Source organism: Sinocyclocheilus grahami, unplaced genomic scaffold, assembly GCF_001515645.1.
Source record: "Sinocyclocheilus grahami isolate Dianchi unplaced genomic scaffold, SAMN03320097.WGS_v1.1 scaffold121.1, whole genome shotgun sequence".
NCBI classification, from domain to species: Eukaryota; Metazoa; Chordata; class Actinopteri; order Cypriniformes; family Cyprinidae; genus Sinocyclocheilus; species Sinocyclocheilus grahami.
The window spans coordinates 793379-814109 of NW_015505300.1; the positions used below are offsets into that span (position 1 = coordinate 793379).

A 20731-nucleotide genomic window follows, 5' to 3' on the forward strand; every position below is an offset into this window, starting at 1 on the left:
TTCACATGATTGTGGTCCTCTGTGGTTTGAGGTATTTCTGTGAATGAATACTGTGGCTGAAGAGGTTTAGATGTTGCTTTTGTTGAGGAATTCCTTTGCAGATTGATAGCGATCAAGGAAATCAAGGAGATCTGCTGTGTGACAGCCTACATTCCTCAAGATGTTTTTTTTGCTTTCTCAACAAGCCGCCACTGTAAAGCCTTGGTCTTGACTCATTTGTGAGCAGCCGACAGGCAATGCAATATGATAAATATGTTTTTATAGTCATTTTTAAGCTTTTTAAAAGGCAACTTATCAGTTGATCACTGCTAGATAAGCCAGACTCCACCAAAAGAGACCAACCAGTCAGAAGAAAATAGACAAGTGCCTACAAATGTTTTTCATTGGTCTTCAGTTTCACAAATGTCAGTGTCATATGAACTGATTTGTAATCACAATTAAGATTTAAGCTTAGAAGTAAAGATTTTTTCATCAGGCTGTGGTAGTTTCTGTGTATTTTATGATTTAGGCTACAGCAGGGAACACAAATGTAGAGTATCAAAACATCAAATCTGCTCCATAAAATCACCATGCTTGCTTATAGATCGTATGCGACAGAGTAACAAGCGCGCTGCCATCTTTGAACTTCCGTTTTTGCAGTAGCTCTATAGCATCGCTGTTGAAGGGTGTTGAGCTGGTGAAGTGGATTTACATACTGTAGAACTGACAAAAGTTATCATGATCATTGTAATGTTCAAGGTGGATGTCATAATAAATGTCAGTAGACCGGGAAGTTTTTAAAACGAACGGTTCATTCACAAATTTGTATGACCTTACATTCACGCTTTGGAAACACAAAGGTAATACATAAGACAACAAGCGCAGTGCTGAAAAGGGGCGGAGCCACATAAGTTCTATAAATTCAGCTGAAAGTACTATACGCCTTCATAAGGAACTTTTTAAGATGAATGTCATCTGACTTCAAGCCTTTTGTGCTATTTCCTCAGGAACTGAACAGCGTATTATACTGTGTCGACTTCTAGTGAAGTAATTCTCAAGCACAAATATGTGTAGCCCAGAGGGTTAGGCAAATTTCAGGATGTGATTTAGACAATTACAAATTACAACCTTAAAATATCAGGACTGTCAATTCAGTTTTCAGTCATGTGACTGGCTTGAAGACCTAGCGGGCAAAACATCCATAGAACTGCAGCACAAGCAATTTTCTATCTGTTCCAATCCAAAAATATTTAGATCACCTCTCAAAAGAATAAAACAAAGATATGTGAACAAAACACAAGTTTTGGCCATTAGCAATCCATATAAAGCACCCGCCACATTATTTCAATCACTAAAAACAGCGGTACATTCTAAAACATTTAATGTGAAAACACTTAAAGTGCCTTTAAAACAGTGATATTAAAAGATCAAATTCAGTACACAACTTACTGATGATGCGTGCTTTATGCAGGCAAGCAAATGAGCCCGGAATATGAATGCAATGCGCTAAATGGTTAAGCGTCTTCTTTAGAATGGTTTTCTATGGGAAAACATTTAATATTAAACATTGCGCATTGCGTTTATATTCTGGTTTCATCTGCTTGCCTGTACAAAGTATGCATCATCAATAAGGTTTATAATGAATTTGGCCTTTAAATATACATTGCTACTAAATGCAATCCTCCTAAAAATAAATGCCAGTCAGTACAGGAAAGCTTTGTTTTGCCCTCCATGTGGGCGTTCCTGTAAGGGTGTGACGTCACGTGAAAACTATGAATAATATATAATTGTGCTTAAAGGGATCATATGATGCAATTTCAATTTTTCCTTTCTCTTTGGAGTGTTACAAGCTCTTGGTGCATAAAGAAGATCTGTAAAGTTGCAAAGACTAAAGTCTCAAATCCAAAGAGATATTCTTTATAAAAGTTAAGACTTGTCCGCGCCCTCCTAAAACGGCTCGTTCTAACACGCCCCCACATGTCTACATCACGATGTGGGAAGATTTGCATAACGCTGCCCAAATGTTCACGCAAAGAAAGAATGCGTAACTTTTATTCTCGCTGCAGTATTGTTGTTGCCGCCGCCATGTTGTGGAGATGCTGTGTGTTTTGTTGTGAAAGCGAAACTACTTTGGTTGGTCTTCCAAAAGAGGCTGATATCCATGCCTAGAGCTGATCCATGCTGGTCGCTGAGGAAATACATCAACTTCGCGCTGTGGATCGCCGGATCGGCTTTCACCGTGGACGAAGCAGAGTCCAGCCCGGGGTCGTCACAGGTGGTTGCCGCAAGACCGCTGGACGCTCCTTCGTCGAATCCGCCGGCCGCGCCGTTCCTCACTCAAGCCCGCCGTGTGTGACGCATTTTATGAAGGACTGTTTCCTGAACCTGCAGAATAGCCTACAATGGGTCTGTGCTCAAAGGCTGTTCTATAAAGTGGGGCAGTTCCAACTTTGCAAGGACAGTCTGGCGCTTCTGACTCACAGCCTGTAAGTAATTTTTTTATATTTAAAGAATTTGCCACTGATGATTCAAATGCGAGTTTGAGCAGTGTAGAGTAGCGCTTGTTGTGTGTCGTTTCTCCGATCACAAATGCAGACATGCTTTTATGCTTACGCGGCACGATACGCAACGCAACGTGTAAAAACACAGTATAAGTCATTATAATCAGTAATGATGTCCCCACTGGATGCAACAAATGCCTCGTTTGTAATGGGTTTTATTGGTTTTGTCTTGTCGTGCCGGGAGACACAGCATCACAATATGTTAAGGGGCGTAACATTTCTGTCACACGCTTGAGGTATTCAGCCAATCACAATGCACTGGATAGCTGGCCAATCAGAGCACACCTCGCTTTTCAGAACGATGAGCTTTGTAAAAATTTACGCGTTTCAGAAAGACGGGGCATAGAGGAGAAACAATAATGTACATTATGTGGGAAATAATGTGTTTTTTAACCTTAAACCGCATAAACACATTGCATTACACCAAATACACAACATAATGGGCTTTTTTTGAGTCCCTTTTAGGTTTAGGAAAGAATATGATATGTGTAATTTCAGTGTGAAAATCAGTTATTTCAAAATAACAGTGTGTGTGAATGACACCGATAGTGGAATTCATGTGCACATAGTCTCCTTCAATAAAGTATAAAGCTTACAGCAGTGTGTGTGGTTTATTACTGTGGACCCTACTGGATTCAAAAGGAGGCCTGAAAAAGTAGAAAATTATTTAGTGTTGCTCATTTCCAGGAAGGGCAGCAAGACAAGTCACTGTGACTTAGCAGTTACTTCCCAGTTATCATGTGATCCTTGAGAATACATTCTTAAGAGAAAATGCTGTATGTATGCAAGTTTTCTTTCAGCTCATTTTTAAAGCATGCAGCTTTTGAAAAACGACCTGTTGCCTGTATGTCACTGGTGATTGGTCATTATTATATCCTGTTGTCGACATGCCATACATATCAAACAGAGTACAGTAAATGCCTTTGTAGGCAGAGCTGAGATCTGAGATATCAAAGATAAAATACATGCCTGGACAAATATTTTACAGAAGAATGTCTGTAGAAATGTCAGTGTTAACTCAAGAGTAACATTTCAGACATTTTAGGAGGTTATTGTGAATGTCTCGTCATCTCTTACCCTCTGTGTATGATTTAGCTTGGCCCTGATATAAAAATAGTCCTGGAGTAGTGCGTATATCTGTGTGCTGTTGTGCCAATCAGCAGTCCTATTCATGACTGGCTTACCCTCCCCGCAGCGTCAGCTCTGGGATGAGTGCATTTTAACATTAGGCCAATCTGCAGCCTCAGGAAGAGGCCATATTCCCCAAATCCATCTTTATGTTGAAGGGGCCCAGGATAAGAATGCAGACAGAAGGCAGCATTTTGTGCCTTGGTTACAACAGTCTGATTACTTTGATCTAAAACTACATTTATATACACATATAAACTGAAAAGACGCTAGATCATACAACATATGATCATTTTACAGACTTACACACACACACACACACACACACACACACACATACACAGTATATATAATAAAGTTACATTTAAAGTAATCCCTACCTTTGAATGATTTTGAAAAACAAAATACAATATCACTTTTTAAAACACATTGAGTGTTGAAAGTGTTAATTGTTGAATTAGTGGCCAGTTGCATAAAGTAAACCCTTATGTTAAGATAAGGTGTGTCTTAATAACTAGTCTGAAAAACTAGTAGCTATCCAAGGGGCTATCAGTCTTATTTTTCAGATTCAAATTAGACCAATCTATGTTTTTTGTAACTGACCTAAAAAAGTTATGACCAATTTTTAAAACATCAAAAAACAAATAAGATCCACACACGAGAAATAGGCCAACAAAGCTCATATTAATTTATTGTCCAGAGGCCACAAGTAAAGTGCAAAAGTGCAAAAAAGTTTTCGGGATCAACAATTTTCATCATTGCCGTGCACTTTATTTGTGGCCTCTGAACAATAAATTCATATGAGCTTTGTTGGCCTATTTCTCGTGTGTGGATCTAATTTGTTTTTTGATCTTTGAACTATTTTTGGATCTACGCACTGCCAGGATTTTATGTATTTGGTTGAGTTGGACTTGTGTCTTGCGCTATGCTTTTCCAGTCTCTCCAATTTTTAAAACAAAAATTAGATGACTAACTTGTAAGACCAGTCTAAGCATTTTATGCAACCAGCCACAGCAGGTCACACTTTCATTTAAGTTTCTATATGTGAATTTAGAGAAACAGAAACTCTAAATGCATGTTACTGATACTGAGGAACAGAGAGACATATAAGGGCTTGTGGGATATGGGCATGCATGGAATGCTCAAAATAATCATCCTGCACAGAGTCTTTCGTCTAATTTAACACCTGCAGATCTTCTACTGCTAGTACTCACTTTACTATTAATGTTGATGTTTTAATAAGTCAACAAAATGTTCTTGTTCACATTTTAACTTACAAGGTGTGTTGCATTCAGATAAAGTAACCGCTGTTGTTTTTAGAAGAAAAATGTGGACATATTGATTGTTTATGTTTATAGGTATTTTCATGGGCCTGTAAAAAAAACATATTTTTAATGATCATAACTTAATCTAGAGGATTTGGCCCCTTAAATGGGGCAATTTAACATTGTAACAAGAATGTGATCATCCTAGTTGGGCAAGATAGTGCCATGTCAAAGACTTTGGGAAACGTGTTGCTTCATGCTACGGTACACATTGCTGACAGTGTTTTGCGCTGTCCTTTACTGTGACTCTGTTATGACCCTTCTGAAGAAACACTGGGACCATGTTTAAATTTGGCCAGTCTATACGGATAATAAATGGATTAGAAAGAAGAAGTGGCAATTCTCTTAAAGAAACAAAATCAATCTTTCCCTAGTTGCCTTAAATAGAAGTATGCTGCAAACAATTCCCCAAATTAATTCACTTTTGGTATAAATTAAGCAGAACCATTGCATCTTTCTTTAACAATAAAAAAGTGAGTAATTCTGTAAAAATAGTGCCCTTTAATGATGAAAGCAAAAAAAGTTTTATTTCAAAAAGTGCAAAAAAGATTTTATTTCAAAAGACATTTCAGAGTTAAATATTTTCCCATAGCTACAAGGCTGACGTCATAACCACAAAATCCTCTAATCTCAATTTCACCATCAAGTCTTTTGATTTAATATCTTCTTTGCTTTTCTTTATGTTTTTATGATTTCATCTTAAAATATAGGGTAGAGTGGAGGAAAACGCCCATCTTTTTTTTCAGTGAAACAAAAGTTAAATGTTTCCAGAATAGTTATCATAGTTTTAGTGATAATGATATAAATTATAAACCAAGTATGAAAAATTAGTTTTCATGTAGATTTTTAACAAAATTTCCATTTGCACCAAGGGGGTGTTTTGCCCCACAGGTGGGGTAAAATGCCCCCAGTATGACAAAGCAATTTGCTATATACATTTACAGCAAAATCAGAGTACAGGCAGTTTTATCTTAAAATTAAAAATAATATAATCCGTAATTATGAATTACAAAATTATAATAGCCTATTTGAAAAATATTGATGATGCTATCTGGCTAGCTAACTAGATACCTGATGCTAACTTGAGGTAATTTTTAAATATAAAGTCCAATTATTTTTATTCAACCGACTAGTTAGAATACATTTGATGGGAAAAAAAGATTTGATGTTCAAGAACAGAGTAACTACAGTCATTAAGCCATGCCCCCTGGGGGCGTTTTACCCCACAGACTAGGTTTGAAAAAAAAAAATCATTCTGAAAATATAATTGTATTTTTCTTAAAGCTGCAGTCCGTAAATTTTGCCTCTTTGTCGCCATCTCTGTTTGAAAACCTGGAATTGCAGTTACTTGCGGAATTATCTTCCTTGCGTGGGTTGTACTCTGGCAGGCTCCAGCGCTGATGAATCTAATGTTTTGAGGAGTATGTGTGGCAGTCAGTCACCGCACCGGTGTGAATCCTATACTTAGTAATCACAGATTCCAGCCTATGTCTTGGAATATATGACCCAAATAAGAATTTTCACTGCATATTGTCATCTGAACAAGTAAGTAACAAGTCTGCCACATTTGTTCTGACCAACTGAGGAAAAAAGCATTACAATAAATTGTGCTACCAATGGTGATTTAATCTAACGATCGATTAGCTCATATCACATCAACCCGTGCAAATTATTATTATTGTTATACTTTATTCTCAAATTATTAAATGTTAACGACATCAGAATTGCGTGACTATGAGTATAGTGTGTGTGTAGATTTCAATTTCTGTACAGTCTAATCTCTAATTGTCATACAATTCGAATTTCACACCAAGAACTTCTTTTAACCCAAAAAGCAAACTTCGCTCCCTTCGAACGGGTTGTCTTTAAAATACAAATCTTGTGTAATCCCAGGCTATCTGTAATCAGAAGCACATTTAAAACTGGAATATAATTTCGTTTCATTCACATGTGTTTCATATAATCCTTTCTGGATTACGATCCGCCATCAAAAGGATTTTTTGACATTTAATTATTCCAGCTGCTGTGAGAAAAGGCTAACGATCTGCCACCTGCAGCATCCTCACATGCGATAGCCTAGTAGCCGGGACAACTTCTTTATGTTTACAGATGTGACGTAAGGACACAGCGGCATGCTCGAATTTCCCGCGAAAACCTACCCGTACCACTCAAATTAGAAAACATTATTATAAGCTAACCCTTGTGAATCGGGCTAAAGTAAGGCGATAGTTTTGAACACTGGCTGGTTACCTTGCTCATATATTGATTTTGGATAATTTTTAACCAAAAAAAGTTGTGGACTGCAGCTTTAAATAACACATACTCCCTATCTACAGGCCTCACTATTACCATATATGATATAACTGATGTTCTACAAAACAACAAGCTTTAAAAAGATGTGTTTTATGTAATGCTAATAAGACTTTTTACTAAAAGATGAAACAATTGATTTGTTCTGAATAAGGAGAAAGTGCAGAAAAACAACACTGGACCACAGAGGGTTAACGATGGATATTTACAATGAGCGCGTCACCAGCGTGCACCGGAAGTAAATCGCAATGGGACGCAGTTATTTTCAAGTTCATGTTGTCAAAACCTTTCGTCCGATGTCTTGTTTTCTGTATTGAGTAGAGTGACAAGCGCACAGTGCCATAATGGCACACCGATATCTGCATCTGTCAAGAGGCTGCAGGAACTTTCTCCACGCTCTGCTGCCAAATGTCAGATCAACAAACCGTGTGCAATCGGTAAATGTGCAGCTTGACTGTATTGCTCTGGATCTTTCATCACCCCCGCCACCATACGCTGTGATCTGCTCACAGATTCGCCGTTTATCGTCTGTGGCATCTGTTTGTCTTGTCTGCTGCAGACTGCAGTGTCACAGACCGGAGAGTTTGATAGGAGACAAGGGTCGGCCTGTGTGACATTGCGTTGGGTAACGCGTTTAGCTCGTGTTATGTCACAGTTCTTCACATTAGATCTGTTATACCGGCAGGTGTTACCAAAACTGCGTCCAAAACATCAGTTTGTGCGTCTTTAATATTTTTGTAAACATCGTTATTATAGATATAAAAACCATTTAGGACCTTATTGGCATTTCACTACTTGTTTTCGTAGTATCTGTTGAAAATAGTTGTTACATAACTCTTAATGGGCTAAAAGATACTTGAGGCTCTTGAGCTTCATTGGAAAAACCCTCTTAAGAACTTCTGGAGACCCTTCGAAAAGGGCAGGAACTGTAAGTTGCGCCTTTGAGATATATGATATTTGAGGATCCTAGAGGTTCTCCAGAGGGCTCCAGTGTGGTAATCTAAGGAACCAAACAGTGCCTCGAGTATTTCTTTTTCATTTTTACAGCAGTTGTGATTTTTAAATAAAAATGTTTTATTGATCATCTTAATGTATTTACTTTTGAAGGTTCAGGGTGTTGGGCAAATTGCCCTAGACCGAAGATCCTTGCTCTCTCAGGTCTTGGGCGCTTATAGAAGATTAAGCTCCAAACCTCCCAAAGGTGTGAATGACAGGAATTATAAAATGACATCGAGTTGCTCAAAGCTGGACTGTTCTGCTAATTGCGTTTTATCTTCTCGCACTGAAGGATTTGAAAAATACTTCCCTAATAATAAAAACGGTGGTCCGAAAAATGGAGAGCCCAAGCCATCCAATGCTGAAGTCAAAGGTAATATCTCTCAAAAGCTTATAATGTGAATTAATTGCATTTTATATGACAAAATATAATCATGCTGTTTTCTGTATCTGTTTTAACCCAGAGGCCAAACCAACCAATGCACAGAAGACCACTGGTGGAGGTGGAAGTAGTGGAGGAGCAGGAGGAGGAAAAAGAGGGGGGCGAAAAGATGAATCCAATTGGTACAGCCGTCTCCAAAAGGTTAAATGACGTCTAGCAATTATTAGTAGTAATATTAGGCTTATTGTAACATTTAAAGCTTGGTTACTACTGCTTACTGAGGCAGATGTAATGATACGTCACCAGAGAGAAGTCTGACATCTAATAGGAAGATCAAGAGTAACATTTTGATTTAAAAAAAAAAAGCATGCATTTAAAAAAATTAAACATATTGCATTTAAGAATCATTCACAGTGAGATCAATAACATGCACAATATCATGCCCTTATTTCTCTCTCACTCTCACGCAGGGCGATGTGCCGTGGGACGATAAAGAATTTCGTATGTATTTCCTGTGTGGAACGGCCTTCTGGACAGCTGTCACATATTATTTCTTCTTCCGAGATGGAGGAAGAGAGGTCACTTGGAAAGACTTTGTAAATGGTTACCTTGCAAAAGGAGTGGTATGTAATTACTTGTATTTGATCTGTATTTGCAAAAATGTTTCTTTCCACTTTAACTTTGATCCAGGAAGTTATGTATTTTATCTTTGTTAGGTTGACAGGTTGGAGGTTATAAACAAGCGATATGTAAAAGTCATCTTTACCCCCGGTAAAACTCCAGTCGATGGGGTGAGTTCTTTACAAGGATTCAATACAGTTATGTTTATTATTTTTAGATGGTCATTGGTAACCAATCCAGTGATCATATAATTAAAAAGATTATCCATTAGCCAGGTCAGTCCTAGATAGGCTACCATCCAAAAGTTTGGGGTCAGTAAGATATATATATTTAAAGAAATTAATACTTTTATTCAACAAGGGTGCATTAAATTGGTCAAAATCGATAGTTAGGACATGTATGTTACATGTCATTTCTGTTTCAAATAAATGCTGTTCTTTTGAACTTTCTATCCATCGTAGAATCCTGAAAAAAATGTATCAAGATTTCCACAAAAATATTAAGCAGCACAACTGTTTTCAATGTTGATATTAATAAGAAATGTTTCTTCAGCACCAAATCAGCATATTAGACTGATTTCTGAAGGATCATGTGACACTGAAGACTGGAGTAATGGCTGCTGAAAATTCAGCTTTGCCATCACAGGAATAAATTACATTTTCAAATAGATTCAAATAGAAAATACAACCATTTTTTGTGTGTGTATCTTTGATCAGATAAATGAAGCTTTGGTGAACATTAAAAAATTACCGACCTCAAACCTTTGAATGGTAGCATGTGTACGGTATATATTTCTCTTTTCTCTAAAAACTATGCATAATAATGACACACAATGTGATCCTTTCTTCAAGCAGCAATACGTGTGGTTCAACATCGGCAGTGTGGACACATTTGAGCGGAACCTGGAAACTGCTCAGCTAGAGATGGGCATTGAAGGAGAGAACAGACTGCCAGTGGTCTATTCCACTGAAAGTGATGGGTGAGATTTTGACGTAAATTCGCAGTTGTTGATTTGCAGTATCAACAATCAAACTAGAAGCTTAAATGCTGTGCAAATTTACTGCTTAATTTCAGTCTTATTCCTGTGTCATTTTTAGGTCATTCCTCCTTAGCATGTTGCCCACCATATTGATCATTGGGTTCTTACTGTTCATGCTGAGGAGAGGGCCTGCCGGGGCAGGGAGGCCAGGGAGGGGAATGGGTGGGCTCTTCAGCGTCAGTGAGACCACTGCCAAAGTACTACGAGATGAGATTGACGTCAAATTCAAAGATGTGGCGGGCTGTGAGGAGGCCAAATTGGAGATCATGGAGTTTGTAAACTTTCTTAAGAACCCAAAGCAGTACCAGGATTTGGGTGCCAAGATTCCAAAGGTAGCGCAAGACCTTTACATAACATTGCATAACTGGCTTGTTGTAATTTAGTAAGTCAACTGAGATTTCAACAGAAGGTTTAATCTTCTTGTTTAGGGGGCTATTTTGACTGGACCCCCAGGCACGGGAAAGACTTTACTAGCCAAGGCCACTGCGGGAGAAGCCAACGTCCCCTTCATCACTGTGAATGGATCAGAGTTCTTAGAGATGTTTGTGGGGGTTGGACCAGCCAGGGCAAGTACATTTTCTGTTTCCTATTATGAGCTTCATGGTGTTCAGTATGCTTTCTAACTAACGTTAACACAGTGTGACTAAAACAATGTAATTTTGTGTAGGTTCGGGATCTCTTTGTATTGGCCCGGAAGAATGCCCCATGCATTCTGTTCATAGATGAGATCGATGCTGTAGGAAGAAAGAGAGGCAGAGGCAACTTTGGCGGACAGAGTGAACAAGAGAACACGCTCAACCAGTTACTAGTTGAGATGGATGGTTTGTATCTAGAAAACATAAGTGACAGTCTGATATTAGATTTCTTAACTTCATTATAATTTTTTAGATTACTTTATAATTTCGTTAGAATTTCTTGTAATAAAAATAGGAGCATTTTATTGGTCCTTCATGTGTCAGATCATCAAACAATATTTAAAGTTGGCATTAAATATTATGTGATGTATTTATATATGCAAAATGTATTTTCCTTTTCTCTCATTTGTAGGATTTAACACTGCTACCAATGTTGTAGTGCTGGCAGGCACCAACAGACCAGATATTCTAGATCCAGCTCTGATGAGACCTGGACGCTTTGATAGACAGATATATATCGGTATGGTTTTTTTGTCACATGTCCATGTTTAATTACTTTTTTTTTTTTAAATAGTAATATCCTTTAAACTGTAGGGGAACTTTAATTGCAGGCTATTTAAAAGCAATTTACTCATTAAATGTGAACTTCATTATAATTTTTTAGATTACTTTATAATTTCGTTAGAATTTCTTGTAATAAAAATAGGAGCATTTTATTGGTCCTTCATGTGTCAGATCATCAAACAATATTTAAAGTTGGCATTAAATATTATGTGATGTATTTATATATGCAAAATGTATTTTCCTTTTCTCTCATTTGTAGGATTTAACACTGCTACCAATGTTGTAGTGCTGGCAGGCACCAACAGACCAGATATTCTAGATCCAGCTCTGATGAGACCTGGACGCTTTGATAGACAGATATATATCGGTATGGTTTTTTTGTCACATGTCCATGTTTAATTACTTTTTTTTTTTAAATAGTAATATCCTTTAAACTGTAGGGGAACTTTAATTGCAGGCTATTTAAAAGCAATTTACTCATTAAATGTGATTTTTTTTTTTCTGCCAACAAAATGTTTAATGTTTTATCAGTGGCATGCGAAAGTTTTGGAACCCCTTGCAGAATCTGTGAAAATGTTAATAATTGTAACAAAATAAGAGAGATCATACAAAATGTACGTTATTTTTTTATTTAGTACTATCCTGAGTAAGATATTTTACATAAAAGATTTTTACATTTAGTCCACAAGAAAAAAATTATTCAAATAACCCCATTCAAAAGTTTGGGAACCCTTGGTTCTTAATACTGTGTGTGGTTACCTGGATGATCCACGACTGTTTTTTTGTTTTGTGATGGTTTTTCATGAGTCCCTTGTTTGTTCTGAACAGTTAAACTGAGCACTGTCCTCCAGCTCCTGCAGATTCTTCAGTTTTCCAGCATCTTTTGCATATTTGAACCCTTTCCAGCAGTGACTGTATGATTTTGAGATCCATCTTTTCACACTGAGGACAATTGAGGGACTCAAACACAACTATTAAAAAGGTTCAAACATTCATTGATGCTCCAGAAGGAAACACGATGCATTAAGAGCCAGGGAAAACTTTTGAACAGGATGAAGATGTCCACATTTTTCTTATTTTGTGGAAATGTCATTTTTTTCCATTTAGTACTGCCCTTCAGAAGCAACAGAAGATACTTGCATGTTTCCCGTGTGATGGTTTTTCATGAGTCCCTTGTTTGTTCTGAACAGTTAAACTGAGCACTGTCCTCCAGCTCCTGCAGATTCTTCAGTTTTCCAGCATCTTTTGCATATTTGAACCCTTTCCAGCAGTGACTGTATGATTTTGAGATCCATCTTTTCACACTGAGGACAATTGAGGGACTCAAACACAACTATTAAAAAGGTTCAAACATTCATTGATGCTCCAGAAGGAAACACGATGCATTAAGAGCCAGGGAAAACTTTTGAACAGGATGAAGATGTCCACATTTTTCTTATTTTGTGGAAATGTCATTTTTTTCCATTTAGTACTGCCCTTCAGAAGCAACAGAAGATACTTGCATGTTTCCCGGAAGACAAATTAAGTACAATTTACCTTGATCTTCAAATTCAAAAGGTTTTCACCCCCTGCTCTTAATGCACCATGCTTCCATCTGGAGCATCAGTGACACATTTTCACAGATTCTGCAAGGGGTTCCCAAACTTTCGCATGGCACTGTATACACTACCATTAAAATTTTTGGGGTTAAGTTTTTTTTATGTTTTTGAAAAATCTCTCATGTTCACCAAGGCTGCATTTATTTAATCAAAAATACAGTAAAACAGCAATATTGTTAAATATTATTACAATTTAAAATAAATTTCTATTTTAACATGTATTAAAATGTCATTTATTCCTGTGATGGCAAAGCTGAATTTTCAGCATCATTACTCCAGTCTTCAGTGTCACATGATCCTGTAGAAATCATTCTAATATGCTGATTTGCTTCTCAAGATGCAGTTCATATTTTTATGGAAACTGTGATTTCCATAAAAAAATAATTAGAAAGAACAAAACTGCATTTATTTGAAATGTTTTGTAACATTATAAATGTCTCTACTGTCACTTTTGATTTAAAACAAAAAACATTTAAACTATATGTGCATTTTGTATATTGCATGATGAATGCAGGGCCACCAGATATCAAAGGCAGAGCCTCTATATTCAAAGTCCATCTGAGACCACTAAAGCTGGATACAGAGTTGGACAAAGAATCTCTGGCAAGGAAAATGGCTGCTCTAACACCTGGTTTTTCAGGCACGTAAAGACTTTTTATACATTTAAGTTTCAAAAGTTGTTTATGAGATGTGAACTAAGTTTCACCGCTTACTGATTTCTCTCTGACAGGTGCGGACATCGCTAATGTGTGCAACGAGGCTGCGCTAATTGCAGCCCGCCACCTTTCTGATGCCATCAACCAAAAACACTTTGAGCAAGCCATCGAACGAGTAATTGGGGGTAAGTGACAGATGTGAAATTTGAAAATCTCACTTGAATTTTTTTTGTTAAACATATTTATAGCAAACTGTGATATTAATCTATTAGAGTGCATGCATAGTTTTGGTGTGAAGTTCAGATAATTATAAGCTCCCTGCATGTTTAGGTCTTGAGAAGAAGACGCAGGTGCTGCAGCCAGAGGAGAAGAAGACAGTGGCTTACCATGAGGCTGGTCATGCTGTAGCTGGCTGGTTCCTTGAGCACGCTGACCCTTTGCTTAAAGTAAAACCCCCACTTATTCACGTGTACTTGAATACTTTGCTCTCTCAGTGTACTCAGTCATATCATTGGTCGTTTCAGGTGTCCATCATCCCGCGTGGGAAGGGTTTGGGCTATGCCCAGTATTTGCCTAAAGAGCAGTACCTGTACACCAAGGAGCAGCTGCTGGATAGGATGTGTATGACGCTGGGTGGCCGTGTGTCTGAGGAGATCTTTTTTGGCCGCATTACTACAGGGGCACAGGATGACCTGAAGAAAGTGACACAGAGTGCCTATGCACAGGTCCGTCATACATTCATATGATTTCTTCATTGTCTGTTTAGAAAGCATCATTGGTGGTTCATGAATAATAAATGGATGATTTCTGACAGTTTGATGGGATATTACTTCAATTTGTGCTGCTTTGGAAAATGTTTAAAAAAGATTATTGCTATATATTGTTTTGTTTTCTTAATAATGAACAGAATGCATTTTGAGATAAGACGTATAGACTGCTGGTCAAAAGTTTGGAATAATAAAGACATTATTTAATTTTTTTAATAATGATCGAATTATTTTATTATTTAACAATTCAAAATTTTTTTATTATCAGTGTTGAAAACAGTTTTTGCTGCTTAATATTTTTGTGAAATCTGTGATTCTTTACCATTCAAAGATTGGTAAGAAAAATATTCAACAAGAATGCATTAAATTGATCAAAAGTGACAGTAAAGACATTTATAATGTTACAAGATATTTATATTTCATACTTTTGTAACTTCAGAAGGTATTGCTTAATATTACACCTAAATGTGTATTTTGTTCTTTAAAATAATAATAATAATAATCATAATAATAAATGTTTCTTGAGCAGCAAATCAGCATATTAGAATGATTTCTACAGGATCATGTGACCCTGAAGACTGGAGTAATGATGCTGAAAATTCAGTTTTCCATCACAGGAATTATAGTTATATAGTTATATTTTAAAATATATTAAAATAGAAAACATTTGTAATCATATTTTAGAATATTATTATTTTTACAGTGTTTTTGACCAATAAATGCAGTGCATCTCTATTTACTTTATTTTTATGTAGATTTATATTGTATGACCAGCAAGGTATAAATAAAACTTTTAAAAATTATAGATTTTTTTTTTTTATCTAATATATATATATATATATATATATATAAAATTATCTTTTACATGTTATATCCACAATATAATCCACAGACCCCAGCTGAAAACTGTTACTCTTCTATCTACAGATTGTTCAGTTTGGCATGAATGAAAAGGTAGGGCAGGTGTCTTTTGACCTGCCACGGCAGGGAGAGATGGTTTTGGAGAAGCCCTATAGCGAGGCCACAGCATGCCTCATCGACACAGAGGTCAGAAACCTCATCAACACGGCCTATCAGCGCACACAGCAGCTGCTGACTGAGAAGAAGGCTGAGGTGGAGAAGGTACAGCAGGCCACTATCAGGATCAATGCGTTTTACATTGATTCGTTTTCATCGTGCTGTCACATGAATTGTGTGCACAGAAAACAATTGTGAAACTTAACAGTAATTCTCTCTTTTTATCACTAGGTGGCACTACGTTTACTGGAGAAAGAGGTGCTGGATAAGAATGACATGGTGGAGCTGCTGGGCCGGAGGCCGTTTGCTGAAAAGTCAACTTATGAAGAGTTTGTGGAGGGAACGGGAAGCATGGACGAGGACACATCGCTGCCGGAGGGGCTGAAGGACTGGAACAAGGAGCGCGGCAGCGAGAAGGAGGAGAGTACGGAGGAGCAGGTGGCCCGACAGATCACTGGTGGTATGCCCTTCTGAGGACACCCGTTCACCGTGACCCTGGAGGGTCAGAGCACTTATTTAAGAGCTGGGAAACACTTGCCTGACGAACACTGAGGCAAGTACCCTCTTCTTCACGAGAGGCATGATTGAAGGGCTCTTGATAGTAAGTGTCGGACTTAAAACTTGAAATATAAACTTTGTTGTGCTGAAGATTGTATTTCTGCAAAATTTAAAGGATCAGGAGATCTTCTGTTGAAGGTGAAGTGTATTTTATGTGACACATCAGCGCTTTGCCAGAAAATCTGTTTAACTTAAGGCAAAAGCACTGTAGTTTGTCAAGAAAAATTATCTTTAGTCATTACAATTTTACCTATCAATGACCAAGAAGACACACAATATATATATATATATATCTTTATGTCTAACAAGAAGCTTTGCCTCTGATATACACCGGTTGCGTTTTCTCTTTCTGTACATTAAGATTCCAGTTCAAAACTGACGCAATTTCGTGACCTTTCTGAAAGGTCTTTTTGCAGTTCTGCTTGCTTACTGGCTGTCTGAAACACTGAAATATACATGAATTTTGTGAACGGTACTCAAAGTCACTCGTGTTAACTAACATACTCTTCTCTCACAGATTTGCACTGGCTTGAGCGTCAGCCTTTGGTTTCCATGTTATTTTAGCAAGTTTACGATCACGTCCTTTGATTGAAAGACAGAGCAGTCATTTTTAATGGGTGTTCTTCTTTTCCTCTGCTTCATTTATGGCCCAGGCAGCTGCTCTTTGTGGTGCAGACTGATTAAACTATAGCTCAATTCGAAATAGTGGCATACAACAAAATTCACATTTGTAATGAAATAGGATGCAAACATACACAAAAGTAGCTCATTATGTTAATGATCAGCTCATGAACGTGTGTGATTTTTGACAGCAGTATTTATTCTACAGTGCAAATCCAAATCCCAAAAAGAGCTCTGAGGTTAAAAACAGAACACAATCTAATACGCATTGTCCTTTTGTGACTTCAGCTTGATATTACATCTACATGTGTATGTTGTTCTGTGAAAACCTAAATAAATTCACATAAATTTCAAATGATATCTCTTTAGTTCTTTATACTTCTGAGTGTGTGGCATGAATTGGTTTGTTTTGTTTAGGACATTGATTTCAGATTGCTAGGAAATACACTGATGTGTTCTAAATCTTTGTGAGATTGAAATCCGACTATTTTACTAACTGGTTGGTAGGGGTGGGTGATATGGCAAAAATATATCAAGATTTTGATCAGGAAATTCACAATTTTATCATGATTCTTTGTCATGTTGGTTTTACTATTTTTACTATTAGTTGTCTGAGCAGTACAGCCCAACTAATAAAAACAATATAAGATAACAAAATATAAAACAAACAAGAATGGCAGAAATTTCGGCTAAAGTGGGTGAAAATAAAAATGTTTTATATTTGTTACTAAAAATAAGAACAAAGATGCACATTACAAATACACATAATATACAAATAAAACAAACAGTGCTGTATTTTTCAGGTACAGTAGGTGTATATAGCAGTAGCATTCAAGAAACTGAATGAACAAATATATAAATAAAACGCTATGTACGCGTCACTGTATAAATTATCCTGATTCTTATTAAAGCAACTGTATTAAAGCTTTTCAGTCGAGAGCAGTGAGTGATATTTTCTCTGTGTTTTTTGGTTTTATTAACATTGAAGGGATAGTTCACCCACAACTGAGAATTCTGCCAGTGACAGTGTATTTTTTTTCCTACTATCAAAGTCAATGGTGACCAGCAACTGTTTGGTTACCCACATTCTTCAAAATATCATCTTCTGCGTTCAGCACAAGAAAGAAATTAATACGGGTTTGGGAAATTAATCAATAGCACGATACTATATTTCTTCAAAAGCAGATTGTGGAGACATTTTAATTGTCCATGATAAAAAACACATCCCTACTGTGTGATATAGCACACCCCTACTGTTTTCCCCTCCCCCCACTGTTATGCATTTAAAACTGTTAAACTAAAAAACAAGTTGAAGTACTAAAATGACTAAAACTGAAGCTGAAATAAAAATAAAGCCAAATAGAAAACAAAATCACAAACACATTACAAAATTACTAAAACCTAAAAAAATTAAATGATTTAAAAATTATTTATTTATGAATAAATACTACAATAGTATATAGTACATAACAAATATAGAATCGCAAGATTTTATATTTAATACAACTAGTGCAGCACGCTACTGTCTGTATCCATTAACTCAATAAACAGATGTTTCTGAACAGCCATCTTTATCAAGTGATTCTATAATCTGTCAACTAAACAAAGGAGTCATTTGGCTCCTAAACGTTTCCTTCTATGAGCCGATGGCACTCTTGTTATTTTGTGTGTCTGGAGGCCTGAAATTTTAACAAGGAGAAATTCCACTCTTTGTTTTGAACTCTTTGTTGCTGGAAGCAAATATGCTTCAGTTTTTCTCTCAACAGTTGCAGTGCCCGCATGAGAATCTGCTAATGTGCTCAAAGAAAGCATGGGCTTTAAATATGTATTCACGTGAGCGTTCGTGACGAGTGTTCGTGATGAGCTTTCAAAAATACACAGCAGCCCACTTTCAATGGCGTAACATTTGCTGGAGCGCTCCGTTTAAACTGCAGTATGAATCAGCCGCTCGCTTGCCGGGGAGGATGTCCACATTTAGACCAGGCAAAACATGAAGAGGCTTCCCTCGCTGTCTCCTCTGATTCAGCACTAATTGAAAGTCTTCCCCACACTGTGACATCACCTGCATAGATTAGCAGCTGGCCTCGGGAAAGTGGGTACTGCTGGAGTCAAAGTCATACTGAAACTGCTTTAAAAAGTCAAAGGAGCTTTCGAGTCACAATTTGCAACGTCTGTCCTGTTTTTCTATGAAGGGTTAGCTGGATGATGCCAGAATGCGTGCGCTGAATCTATTTGGACAGAAAATTTTGAGGTTTGTCATTTTAGCACCTGTGTCATTTCCTGGTCAGGTAAAATGAACCTCCTTGAAAGTGAAGTGAATAATATGCTTTCACTGGACTTGAGAGCATGGGACGGAGAGAGGGGAATAAGATCGGCAAAGCACCTCAAGCCAGGAATCAATGTCGGGTTGCCGGAAGCGCAGTTGCACTCTACAGTATATTTTGACATGCTGCCTATGAGGCTATCGGCGCCAGCTGAATAGTTTTTTAACAATAGTGTGAAATCAATATTTTTGCAATAATGTCAGATGCCACTGAAATTACACACTTCAAATTGAAAAGAATATTTCACCCAAAAATGAAAATTACCCCATGATTTACTCAAACTCAACCCATCCTTGGTGTATATTACTTTCCTCTTTCAGATGAATACAATCGCAGTTATATTAAAAAATGTCCTGGCTCTTCCAAGCTTTATAATGGCAGTGAATGGGTGTTGAGATTTTGAAGTCCAATAAAGTGCATCCATCCATCATAAAAAGTACTCCACACGGCTCTGGGGGTTTGATAAAGGTCTTCTGAAGCGAACTGATGCGATTGTGTAAGAAAAATATCCATATTTAAAACTTCATAAACCATAATCTCTAGCTTCCGCTAACTGTCGTATGTGCATACACTGAAAAAAAATGTTTCATTCATTCAATTAAAAAAATGTAGGGTAATGATTCACATCTATATTTTTTAACTTGAGCCAATGAAAAATAAATAACTTGCCCTAAGGGTGTATATATTAGTTTTGCGAGAACCATGTTTTGTTTACAGCAAAGGAAAACCAGTCTCCTCTCGGCTTATATCGAAATCCTTGTTCAATGACTTGTCTGAGGCGGAGACGTTATTTTGCTGTGGATGTCTAAGTTAACCAGTGCTCAGTTACACTACCCTTCAAAAGTTTGGGGTCGGTAAGACTTTTTAAAATGTTTTGAAAGTCTCTTATGTTCACGAAGGCTGCACTGAACAAAAATACAGTAAAAACATAAAAACTGTGAAATATTACAATTTAAAATAACAGTTTTCTGTTTGAATATATTATAAAATGTCATATACAAGTCAGCAGCAGCCTTTTCTCCAGTCTATAGTGTCATTTGATCCTTCAAATATCATTCTAATATGCTGATTATGCTGCTCAAGAAACATTTCTAATTATTATTCATGTTGAAAACAGTTGTGCTGCTTAATATTCAGGATTCTTTGATGAAATAAAAGTTCAAATGAACAGCATTTATTTGAAACATTTTAAATCTTGTAACATTATAAATGTCTTTATTGCTTTTGATTAATTTAATACATTCTGTCTGAATAAAAGTATTCATATCAATCAATCTTATCATCTTACTGACCCCAAACTTTTGAACGGTATTGTACGTGTGCTGTACAACTAGCCAGTATAATTTATAAAATCACCAGAAGTTTGCTTTATGTAGCAAGGACTTCAGAAAGTTTGAGGAAAGCTGTTACTCATTTTGACAGAGAATAACTCATGGACACATGTAAAAACGTGATCGCTTCAGGAGATGCAGAGGCAGCTGGCAGTGAAAGTTGCAAACATGACTTCAGGTGATTCATTGGCGATGATCAGCGTCTGGTGGAGCAGGTAGAGTGATGAAGAGAAAGAGCAAGGGATCCCGCCTACCATCAGTACCACAGCGTCACTCAGCGCGGCCTGATTCATACAGAAGTGTAGTAGTGGGTGAGGAC

General features: G+C 37.0%; 1 protein-coding gene across 1 annotated transcript; it reads left to right on the plus strand.

Moving 5' to 3' along the window:
- The first annotated feature begins 7536 nt into the window (after positions 1 to 7536).
- Positions 7537 to 17101, plus strand: LOC107589831 (AFG3-like protein 2). The gene is made up of 17 exons (XM_016278379.1): positions 7537 to 7740; positions 8411 to 8504; positions 8592 to 8672; positions 8764 to 8882; positions 9152 to 9304; positions 9398 to 9472; positions 10157 to 10281; positions 10400 to 10673; positions 10770 to 10907; positions 11009 to 11162; positions 11389 to 11496; positions 13653 to 13778; positions 13869 to 13979; positions 14125 to 14240; positions 14319 to 14519; positions 15489 to 15683; positions 15810 to 17101. Exons 1-17 carry the CDS (start codon positions 7648 to 7650, stop codon positions 16050 to 16052), a joined length of 2406 nt encoding a protein of 801 aa, XP_016133865.1. The 5' UTR covers positions 7537 to 7647; the 3' UTR covers positions 16053 to 17101.
- Positions 17102 to 20731: the final 3630 nt, after the last annotated feature.